General features: G+C 38.9%; 1 protein-coding gene across 2 annotated transcripts in view; it reads right to left on the bottom strand.

Moving 5' to 3' along the window:
- Positions 1-7,421: 7,421 nt before the first annotated feature.
- LOC126278308 (selenoprotein N-like) overlaps positions 7,422-12,314 on the bottom strand; it is a 104,620-nt gene continuing 99,727 nt past the window's right edge. Inside the window, exons 8-9 of one of the 2 annotated variants that reach the window (XM_049978323.1) lie at positions 7,937-8,094; positions 7,422-7,855 (exon numbers count right to left, since the gene is read on the bottom strand). In XM_049978323.1, coding sequence (XP_049834280.1) covers positions 7,780-7,855; positions 7,937-8,094 — 234 coding nt within the window. In that variant the 3' untranslated portion in view covers positions 7,422-7,779. Of the gene's footprint in view, positions 7,856-7,936; positions 8,095-11,379; positions 11,590-12,314 lie in introns of those variants that run through there. The other variant, XR_007550684.1, reaches the window with a different exon arrangement.

Genomic DNA, 12,314 nt, shown 5'->3' with positions numbered 1-12,314 from the left:
CTCTAGGCAGTGGCAGATTTGCTGACAGATCTGCCCTCCATTTTAAGTAACATTGTAATGAATGTTGTGAGAGTTTTAAGATTTTGTGATTTGTCCAACTTTTTCCCAAACATTTCAGGGAGTAGCTTTCAATGTGTTAACAGGGTGATTGGCTCACCCATGGTTTTTTTATAAGCAGTCAGTCAGCCACATCTCCCTGTGCCGTTCTTTTAGCTCCTCTGTTTTACTTCTGTTGTAATCCCAGCTGTAGCACATTTCATCCTTTTGTCTTGAGGTGTGTGAGATAAGGTCAAAGCTAGAGAGGAGGGAGTGAAGGCATGAGTCATTTTATAGTTTTACTCCTAACTTAGCAACAGTTATTTTTGTAATTTTATCCACATTTATGTCTTTTAATGTGTGTAAGGACACTGATAACCTCTCTGTTGAGAGCCCGTAAGCTACACACACACACACACACACACACACACACACACACACACACACACACACAGAAACAACAACAACCTGCAATAATTCTAAGCCTGAAAACAGATCTATTGCCCATTGCTGCCAATATCAAAATAACACACTAACAAATCACCAGAAACCCCTCCATATTTGCTGTGCAGCCAACTGTGTATTTATCACATTTCTAATTATAAAATAATTATTAAAAACTAATTAATTAAAAACTATTAAATTTATGAAATTGATATCAAACAACATGAAAAAACCCTCGAAACTACTACTTTTCACTGGTATAAAGGTTGTTAATTTTGGATTCGTACTTGAATAAATACAAAGTTTTGAAAATGGGTCCATCAATTAAAATAACCCTGTACATTAATAGTAAAACATATGAAAGCTATAGAAACCCAATCTGTGTTCTGCATTAACAATAAACTATCACAATACTGCTTTATGCACTTCATGCTTACACAAATTGTTTATAGCAGACTGAGCCACTTATATTTGGACTATGGTTTGTTAGTTTTTAATTTTATTCTTTGTCTGAAATATCTGTGCTTATTTCTTGTGCTGTGATAATGTACATCATAACATCTGGGTTTGTTCCCCTGATGGTTTACAAAAAATGTATACAGGGTGAAACCCAAAACATGCACCACAAAATGTGGAAATGGAAAGTGCTGTTGATGTACAGTTTTCACAGAAGGGATTATTAGTTAGGGGTTCATATTCTTAGCAATCAACAGACTGTAATAATACTTAAAAGTGTTTTTGTGCAAATATACACTTTCTTATTAAATGGCGCAATGCCTACTGATTTTAACAGTTTAAAAGTAGTGTAAATTATAATGTCAGTGGCATCTGTTACAGGATTCTAGTGCGAGTCATTTACGAGATACTGTGTGTTGAAAAGTTGACATACCGATTCTTGTACAATACTGTGTACTGTGGTAGCACACACTTAAAAACAACACAAGTGCCTGCACTGGTTATGTGGATTCTGATCAGTAATTTATTTATTTATTTATTTATTTATTGCCCATGGATTCCAGCTGAAAATCCAGCTGAGAGTATTGGGTGTGTCATACAGTAAGCTATTAACATCAAACTTGATTTCATTATATATAAATGAAACAATAATTAAACAGAAATAGTCTACAAGCATACAGATATTACATGTTTCACATTGTACATACACACAATCCAAACAACATACAGAAATGATAATTTTAAAGGAACATTTCAGTAATGATATAACATGTTTAAACACGATCTTAGTATTCACTCAAACTATATATACATTTCTCTGTGAGATAAAGTTTCAAATGATTTTTAAAACATTTTAGGTCTGTTTCTTTTTTAATGATTTTGGGGAGTTTATTAAAGAACCTTTTGCCTGCTTCTTCAGGGGCAGTCATGGACAGTTTTAGATTTCTGTTTATCATGTAGTAATTTTCATTTCCTCTTGTACCGTGTTTGTGTACATCTTTATTCAGGAGGTGTTTATCGCTTGACCTTACCGCCATTATGCTTTTGGTATATGTACAGTGAATATACTGTCATAATATTATAGTGTACAAAAGCTTGCCTACAGGTCTGTCTTGGTGGTATTTTTGCAATGCATCTCACTGCCCTTTTCTGAATTGTGAATATTCTTTTTAAGTAGCCAGCTTGTGCACTTCCCCATATATGAACTGAATAAGACAAATGTGGGAAGACAAGTCCATAAAACATTGATCTGAGGACTTTATCATCCACAGTCTTAGCTGTTTTATGTATGATGAAGATCTGTTTGTTTATCTTTTTACACAGTGAGACAACTGACAACTGACCAGCAAAGGTTGTGTTCAATACGACCACTGGCAGTGGCAATATACACATCCAGTCTGGTATTGAACAACTGCTGCACTATTATTTCAGTGGAGGTCTCCGAGCAGGCTGTAGTAATATATCATTGCATATCATCGGGTGCAGTTAGTATGTCCTTGCAGACAGTATCTTTCAGCATTCCCCACAGAAAACCGTCTGCAGGCATCAAATTTGGGGAACAAGCTGACCAAGTTACAGATCCTGTGCATCCAGTCCAACGATTTGGAAACAGTTTGTGAAGACCGTGCTGTAGTATTTCACACAATATGGATTGGACAGCCATCTTGTTGGTACCAAAGGTTCCTCCTAGTCTGCAGAAGAATGTCTTGCAGCATCCATGGAAGACAGTCTATTAGGAGGCTGCGATACTTGTGTGCGTTCCATGTTCCATCTATGAAACATGGGCCCATGAGTTGATAGTTCACTATCCAACACCACATATTTACACTCCTAGGAGACTTCCATCTTCTGAAGTCAACAGGGATTGTCAGCAGACCAATAGTCCATGTTTTGGTGGTTTTCCTGACCACACTTGGTAAATGTGGCTTCATTATAAACAAAAGATGTGATACAGCTGGAGTATCCTGTATTAATAATGTCCATCAACAGGAGTTAACATGATTCTCATAATTGTTTCCATGTAGCTCTTGATGGAGAAAGATGTGACAGGCATGGAACCTATGCTGATGGACAATGTGTAGGCACTTCCTCATCCGATTGCTCAGGAGCTAATGTCCATATCAACTGCAACAGCAGCAAGGACATTAATTTCCCCCTCTTCTGTCATAACTTGTTTCCTTGTGTTAGATTGTCTAGGTGTTACACAACCACTTTTGCCTAACTGGTTGATGAGGTTGGTAAGTAATTGCTGAGATGGTTGATGTTTATTGCGATATCTTGCCACATAAATCATACAAGAAAGAACTGCATTCTTCCTACACTCTCCATACAGCATGAACATGTTGGCTGTTTCTGAACTGAAAAATCCCATCATCCACTCATGACTTACTGCTTGGACCATCACACACTAACTGACTAGTAAGTAGCAAATGCACTCAAGGAACACACAAGCACACTGTAAGTAAACATAACAACATTGTACTCAGCAACTAAGCAGGTTGCATGGCACAGACAGTTATCTGCCTGGAAACTTTGCACAAAACAATAGCTTCTAAACAAATCGCACTATACTCCTGCAACAAACAACACTGACATTCTAATTTACCCTACTTTTAGTTTGTTAATGTTAATAGCCATTGTTCCATTTAAAAAAGTGTATGTTTGCACAAAAATTATAAGTTCTAAGTATTATTACAATCTGTTTATTGGCTAACAATATGAGCCTCTGACTACCAATCCAATAGCACTCTCCATTTCTGCAGTATTTGTTGTGCAAGTTTTAGGTGATTCACCCTGTGTACTTATTACATTTTTTGCAAGCCGTCAGGGGAACAAACCCAAATGTTACAGGTGTGATGTAAATTAACACACCACGAGAAATAAGCACAGTTATTTCAGACAAAGAAAAAGTTACAACTAACAGATGAATAGTCCACATATCAGTGGCTCAGCCTGGTGCAACAGATTGCCAGAATCATTAAAAGTACATACTGGATATCCATTTAAAACAAAATTAAAATCTTTTCTTATAAATAAATCTCTGTATTCATTGAAGGACTTCTAAGCTGCATAAATATTAGGTATTAACTTAGTGCTTACTGCTTCACTCGCATGGTCTACAGAGATTTTTCGTTTTTATTTAATTAAATTTCTATATTGTTCACAAATTGGAACACCTTTTAAGTTTTAACATTAATATAAACATGATATTTTCTGAATGTACTTCTGACCAGAAAGCGATTCTGGTAGCTAGAGTCCAAAGTGTTTGTTAATCAGGCCTTTTGTGTTCTCATGGAGATATTTCCATAGCAAATTTCACCCCCTAACAAATATTTCTTTATATCTAATCAAGAAGTGAAATACCAATGAAATTTTCATTCCCTATTGCACTCCCTTAGGCAACAAATTTCCAAAAACACTTTTTTTTTTAAATTTCTAACCAAGAAGTCAAATAACATTTGTCACAGTAGTTCTTTAGAAATTATTTATTTTTCAAAAAAGCTTTCACCAACTATTTTAAAAATATTGCAACACATTTTTTATTTTCTGACTGAAAAATAAAATACCAGTTTTCATAGTTCTAGCTTCAAAATTCCCTTAATAGCAATGTATTTTCAAAAAGCCTTTTGTCCCCTGTTTCAACTCTTTCTATCCTTAGCAGTTAGGGCTGGAAGGAGAAATGTAAAAAGGCTGAGTGCTTTGGTGGAATATAGGGCTGTGTATTGCTGGAATGGGAACAGCAAAGGGGCTAAATGGGTAAGGACAATGACTAATGAAGATTGAGGCCAGACAGGTTATGGGAACATAGAATATATTGCAGGGGGAGTTCCCAACCTGCGCAATTCAGAAAAATGTGGTGTTTGTGGGAAGGATCCAGATGGCACAGGCCATAGTGCAGTAATTAAAATGAAGAATGATGTGTTGGGCAGTGCTCAGCACCTCCACTACCCTCAAATCACCTCCTGTTTACTTTCCACAATTTATTAACCTTGAACTTTGCCTCTTCATCATTCCCCATATCCCTCAATATGGAAACTAACCTTACATCCACAGAAAGAATCGCAATACGCCACTTAAAAACTGATCCTGACCCTATAATCCTACTTGCTGACAAAGACTCCACAAGTGTTGTTTAGAACTGCAAGGATTACTTGGCAGGACTCCGCCAGCTGTTAGATTCATCCACCTATAAATCCTGCCACAGTGACCTCAGTCTAAAAATCCAGCAGGATCTCCAGTCTCTCCTCAAATCCTTAGGCCCATCCCAGAGTCCATCTCTTTCCTCACCCCTACCACTCCCCGCACTCCTACCTTCTACATGCTTCCTAAAGTCCATAAACCCAACCACCCAGGCACCCCGTGGCAGCCAGTTGCTGTGCCCCCACTGAGATAATCTCTGCACTTGTAGACAAACACCCTCAGCCCATTACTCACAAAAGATAACAATATAATACTATATAAAATAATCCGATATGAAAGATAACAACCATTTCCTCCACAGACTCTCCACAGTTCTTGTTCCTTTACCATATGGTGCCCTGCTCTTCACTACTGATGCCGTCTCCCTTCACACTAACATCGCTAATGCCTACAGCCTTACCACTATTGAATCATCATATTTCCCAATGCTCAATGGATTCTAAACCAACAACCTTCTTCCTAGTCATCATTACCAACTAAATCCTCATACATAATTACTTCACCTAAAGGCATTACCTACAAAAATCTAGGATACAGCTAAGGGCACCCACATAACACCACCCTATCCCAACCTATCAAGGGCCATCTTGAGGAATCCTTCCTAAACACCCAGAATCTCAAACCCCTCACCTGGTTCATATTCACTGATGACATATCCGTCATCTGCATTGACAAGCTACTACCTTGATGTTGACCACCTCAGAATAGGTTACATCAGTACCTCTGTCCATACCAAACCAACCAAAAGCAATACCTCCATTTCAGCAACTGCCACACATTCCATACCATGAAGTCCCTTTCATACAGTCAAGCCACCCATAGCAATCACATCTGCAGTGATGACTGGTCCCTCTTGAAGTATATCGAGGGTCTCATAGAGGCCTTTACAGACCATAATTATCCTCCCAGCCTCTTAAAAAACAGATCCCCCATGCCTTATCTTTCCAGTCATCCACCATCTCCCAAAGTCTCACTGTACTGCCACAGAGAAGCACCCCCCTTGACTCAGTACGACCCAAGACTGGAACAACTCAATTACATTCTCTGACAGGCTTCAACTACCTATCATCATGCTCTAGAATTAGAAAAGTCCTACCCTCTATCCTTCCCAGCCCTCCCACAGTGGTATTCCTCTGCCCACTGAACCTACACAATATCCTTATCCTGCCTTACACCACCCCTGCTCTGGCTCATATTCCTGTAATATGACCTCCTCCCCCTCATCCCACCACCACCGCCACCACCTATTCCATTCCAGTCACAAATGTCACCTATCCCATTAAAGGCAGAGCTATGAGTGAAACCAGACATGCAATCTAAAAGCTAAGCTGCAACAACTGTGCTGCATTTTACTTGAACATCACAGCCAACAAGTTGGCTGTCTGCATGAATGGCCACCGACAGAATGTGGTCAGGAAACAACTGGACCACTCTACTGCTGAGCACACTGCCCGCCATTTCAATAACTGCTTCACAGCCTGTGCCATTAGGATCCTTTCCACTATCACCAGATTTTTCTAAATTTCAGAGGTGGGAACTCTTCCTGCAATATATCCTACATCCCTGTAGCCCCCCTGCCTTCAAGCTTCATTAGTCATTGTATTTACCTGTCTAGACTCTTCCCTGTTCTCTTTCCAGCATACACAGCCCTCTATTCCACCAATGCACCCAGCCTTTTTTCTTCTCCAATTTTCTGCTAACCCTCCCCCCCCCCCCCCCCCCCCATTTCCCTGCTCTCCGTCTAACCTCTTAACTGCACCTAGCTGCCCTACTCTCCCTCCGCCTCGTCCCTGCATGCTCCCACTAGCAGCACTTTACCGTCACCCTTCCCTACCATTCTATTCCCCCCCCCCCCCACATCCTCCTTACGTCCATCTGGTTGCCTCTCCAATCATGTGCTGCTGCTCTCTCCCATCATGCACTTCTGCTGCTTGAAGTCTAGCTTCAGCTGCCAGAGACTGTGGTCATGTGTGTGTGTGTGTGTGTGTGTGTGTGTGTGTGTGTGTGTGTGTGTGTGTGTGTGTTTGACAAAGGCCTTGTTGGCCAAAAACTCATTTTGTGACAGCCATTTTGTTGTACCTATTGCGACTCAGCATCTCCGCTATATGGTGAGTAGTGTGTGTTCAACCAAAAGCATACATGTTGAGCACTCTTTTAGTTGTGTCTGTCTGTGACTCAACATCTGCACTAGTATATGATGAGTAGGAATCTATCCTTTTCATGATTTCTACATTTAAATAATTTAGGACAAAAATAACAACTCACTGAATAGCAGACGCGTTGAGTTCATTTAATGCTCTTTTTGTTTACTAAAATAATTTATTATACCCACTGTACAACTTATACAAAATACATTTTGTGTGTTTGCAGATGGTACAATTTTATAACATCGTACCTTGACTCAACTCGTCAGAGCTTTATAGCCAGGTAGTCATACACTACCATCGTGCAACACAACCTCTGTGCATATTAACATATATCCAAGATTAATCATTTGAAAACAGTCATTCTTGTGCTAATGATAAAAGTCAGTCCATCACACAGTAACACTTTTTCCAATTCATACTGACTAGAAAATAATTTACTTTTTAAGTCACTTATGCTGAATGTGCTCAACCGCCTCATACTAACTCAAAATTTACATTAATGTATTATGTTCACTGAATCGAGGCTTTCTAATAAGAACTGGTGGTAGACATACTCAGCAGGATCTTGATGTCTGGAAAAGACAGAAAGAAAAAGTTTTGGTATACTAATTAAAAATTAATATGTTATCTGTGTGGGGATTTTAATTTATTACCTGTCCCAGTTCATATCTGGCATTATACTGTCCAATATATCATTTGCATTTAGGATGCCGATGACTGTTCCATTTGGCATCATAATCTCTGTTGTTACTGGAAAGGAGTATTTAGAAAGCAGTTCTTCAGCTTCTCTCATGCCAGCAGCAGAAAGTTCCTGCAAAATAATTAGTTAGGAGTCTAATTTTGTTAACTTAAATAATGTGTTCTCGATATAAGTACCTCTCAGAATTGATTGCTTGGCTATTTTAGTTTAGGGTGTTTGATGTCACAGTCATCAGTGACTTAGTAAATAAAAATTCCACATGAGCTCTGATCAGAAAACACATTAATCATGGTCACCTAACACTGGCTCTACTATATTGAGGATTGCGTGAAGTTCAATATAAAAATTGTTAATTTTGCCCGACGACTTTAAGCAAACCACAATTCAGGTATCCTCCATTGTGTAAACTTGAACAAAAAGCGATCTGGAGTACAGGCCTTGGTGTGCTCTAGTTAATGATGATGGTGATGATGATGATGATCTAAATTTAAATGTCTTGCTGAAAGCATTCATGAAAATGGAATTGAAACAAAAGCAGATGAAATCAAATGTCAAAAGATAAAAAATGTGTACTGAGCCACCGAAGATATCTATAAGAGGAAATGTATCTTAAAAACAAACAAAATTAAGACATTACAATACAATAATTAATCCAGAGTGCCTCTACACATCAGAAACACTAATTTTAAACAGTAAAACAAACAATGAAAACACTGAGGAAACAGGATGCAAAGTCTTATGAAAAACTTGGTAGTTGTACAATATCAACTGTGAGGCAAATGGGAAATCAGGCAGTATGCAACTATCCATAGCAAGATTAGAAAATGCAGTCTGCAATTATCAACAGCAAGATTAGAAAATGCAGGTTAAGATTCTATGGGCATATTAAAAGAAACAAAAGTGTTATTTCACACATCCATCCCACAAGATGCCCGACCCCATTCTCATATGCATTGAAAGAGATCACATCGCGCACACATAAATGCCAACTCCAGTAGTTCGAGCCAGAATGTATTCCAGCCCAAGTTGCCAGAGTTGGCAGTCATGTGTGCATGAGGTGAGCTTGCTTGTCTGTATGAATGGTGTGTGTTTCTCTTTTGATGATGATGGCTGTGGCCAAAAGCTTTGCATAAGCATCTCAGTTTTGCCTGTCTGCAATTTAACATGTCATCTTTACGGTAAGTAGCAATCTATCTTTCCCTACACTGTTGATTATTTTACATAGTTCATAGTCTGTTGTCTTACTAAGTTATCTTCAAGGATAATTCAGTTAAAGTAAATTAAGTATTTCAGTATAAGTCAGTTGTAAAATTACTGTGTAAAGTAGATAGTAAGTAGATAGTATCTTGCAGAGCCCTCTTCAAAGATCTTGGAATTCTTACAACCACTCCCCAACAAATATTCTGTGACTAGCATTTGTTAGAAATAAGAATTTGTTTCAGATGATTTTGCTGCAGAAAAACAAAAGAAGATAGGAAAATAATGTCTAACAGGAAGACATTTACAAGAACTTCCTATGTTAATATACATTATTAATATTGCAGTGAAATGTAAGCAAAAAATATTGTCCAATAACCAGAAGTGTGGCATGTGGTTATGTGCCACTCATCAATTGTCTAGAAAGGAGTAATCACCTACCCTCATGTTTGTTTATTTAGTATTGTGTAGCATATTATATACAACCAAATTTTAAAAGCCAATATTAATTTGGAATTCCCAAAGAATGCTTGTGATTAGACAGATTATGAATATTACTTTATACACTACTGGCCATTAAAATTGCTACACCAAGAAGAAATGCAGATGATGAACGGGTACTCATTGGACAAATATATTATACTAGAACTGACATGTGATTACATTTTCACGCAATTTGGGTGCACGGACCCTGAGAAATCAGTACCCAGAACAACTACCTCTGGCCGTAATAATGGCCTTGATACGCCTGGACATTGAGTCAAACAGAGCTTGGATGGCGTGTACAGATACAGCTGCCCATGCACCTTCAACACAATACCACAATTCATCAAGAGTAGTGACTGGCATATTGTGACGAGCCAGTTGCTCGGCCACCATTGACCAGACTTTTTCGATTGGTGAGAGATCTGGAGAATGTGCTGGCCAGGGCAGCAGTCGAATATTTTCTGAATCAGAAAAGCCTGTACACGACCTACAACACGAGGTCATGCATTATCCTGCTGAAATGTAAGGTTTCGCAGGGATCGAATGAAGGGTAGATGCACGGCTCATAACACATTTGAAATGTAACGTCCACTGTTCGAAGTGCTGTCAATGCAAACAAGAGGTGACCGAGACATGTAACCAATGGCACCCCATACCATCACGCCGGGTGATACGCCAGTATGGCAATGACGAATACATGCTTCCAAAGTGCATTCACCGCGATGTCGCAAAACACGGATGCGACCATCTTGATGCTGTAAACAGAACCTGGATTAATCCGAAGAAATGACTGTTTTGCCATTCGTGCACCCAGGTTCGTCATTGAGTACACCTTCGCAAGCACTCCATCCTGTGATGCAACATCAAGGGTAACCGCAGCCATAGTCTCCAAGTTGATAGTCCATGCTACTGCAAATGTTGTTGAACTGTTTGTGCAGATGGTTGTTGTCTTGCAAACGTCCCCATCTGTTGACTGAGTGATTGAGACGTGGCTGAACGATCTGTTACAGCCATGCGGATAAGATGCCTGTCATCTCAACTGCTAGTGATATGAGGCCATTGGGATCCAGCACGGCGTTCCGTATTACCCTCCTGAACCCACCGATTCCATATTCTGCTAACAGTCATGGGATCTCGACCAACGCGAGCAGCAATGTCGCGATACGATAAACCGCAATCGCGATAGTCTACAATTCGACCCATATCAAAGTCGGAAATGTGATGGTACGCATTTCGCCTCCTTACATGTGGCATCACAACAACATTTCACCAGGCAACACCGGTTAATTGCTGTTTGTGTATGAGAAATCTGTTGGAAACATTCCTCATGTCAGCACGTTTTAGGTGTCACCACCAGCGCCACCCTTGTGTGAATGCTCTGAAAAGCTAATCATTTGCATATCACAGCATCTTCTTCCTGTTGGTTAAATTTCGCATCTGTAGAATGTCATCTTCATGGTGTAGCAATTTTAATGGCCAGTAGTGTATGTTGACGCTGAAAAAAGGTATTTCTATTTTCTACAGACAAATACAAATCAGATACTGCCAGACTCCTTCATTTTGTAGTAAACTAAACTTTTAAATTCATTTTTCTCCTAAATGTATATCATCTACATGACTTTATATTTTTACTACTCAAACCTAGGAAATCAGATCTCAACCATCTTTTGTCTGCTAAATTCTGCAACTGTAAAAGTTATGACATTCATTTACCTTCAGATCAGCTACAAGCGCCCAAGAACTTACAAAATGTTTCTTGAGTGTGTCCATGACAGAAGAAGCAGACAGTGCACCTTCTCTCAAGGACCGACCTGAGCCTCAGCATGACTGGTCATCTAGGACACCCCAGAGAACAATGCAGTGTAACGGCTTTTGTGTCAGCTGAGAGAGCACCACTGCTTCCTTAATGGGATGATATTTGACCTATTGCATGACCAAATTAATCAGGCATTAGAAAGAGAAACAAATAAAAATAAAGATTACATAAAACAGGAAATTCAAAGTGTGAATGTTAAATATCAAATTGAAATCATGTGATATAAAAGAAGAGTGACTACCTTAAGAGACAACCAGCTATTACTGGTCTGACAGACATGAACAGAAAAGTGTTAAGAGCTTCTTTCATTCGTAAAAATTCTCATTCAGGAGAAGATGAAAGAAAATATCGAGAAAATATCTACAGTAAAGAAGGAAGGGAAAGATACTAAATACTAGAGAGAGAAAAGCTGTTGAGAGGCTCCACTGTACTGAATGATCTGCAGGCAATAACTAGCTCAAAGAGGAGAAATAAATCAGAGTGCCTACAAGAGCATAAAAGAAAGTGCAGCTCTTTTGCTTTACAAGTTTTTGGATTTGAAACTGAGTTATTTTCTTCATATAATATTTTGATAACTTCCCTAGTTGGCTTCCTTAGCTGTTAATACAGATTTTGGTGCCTGCTGTGTGGACTATGTGTTGTGCACTTAACTAGTGACTGTCTCCTGACAATGACAAAGGGAAAGTTTCTCAGGAACTTTAGATGAAACAAAAACCAATGTCAAACCATAAAAGAATGTTATAAGTAAGGAAAACATTAAGACAGTATCCTTTACCAAAAAGTCTTACTTTTGAGCAGAGGAAGAGAGAGAGAGAGAGAGAGAGAGAGAGAG

The sequence above is a fragment of the Schistocerca gregaria genome, chromosome 6 (assembly GCF_023897955.1).
Source record: "Schistocerca gregaria isolate iqSchGreg1 chromosome 6, iqSchGreg1.2, whole genome shotgun sequence".
NCBI classification, from domain to species: Eukaryota; Metazoa; Arthropoda; class Insecta; order Orthoptera; family Acrididae; genus Schistocerca; species Schistocerca gregaria.
The sequence above is the reverse complement of the archived record's forward strand: the minus strand, read 5'-3'. Positions and strand labels throughout refer to the sequence as shown.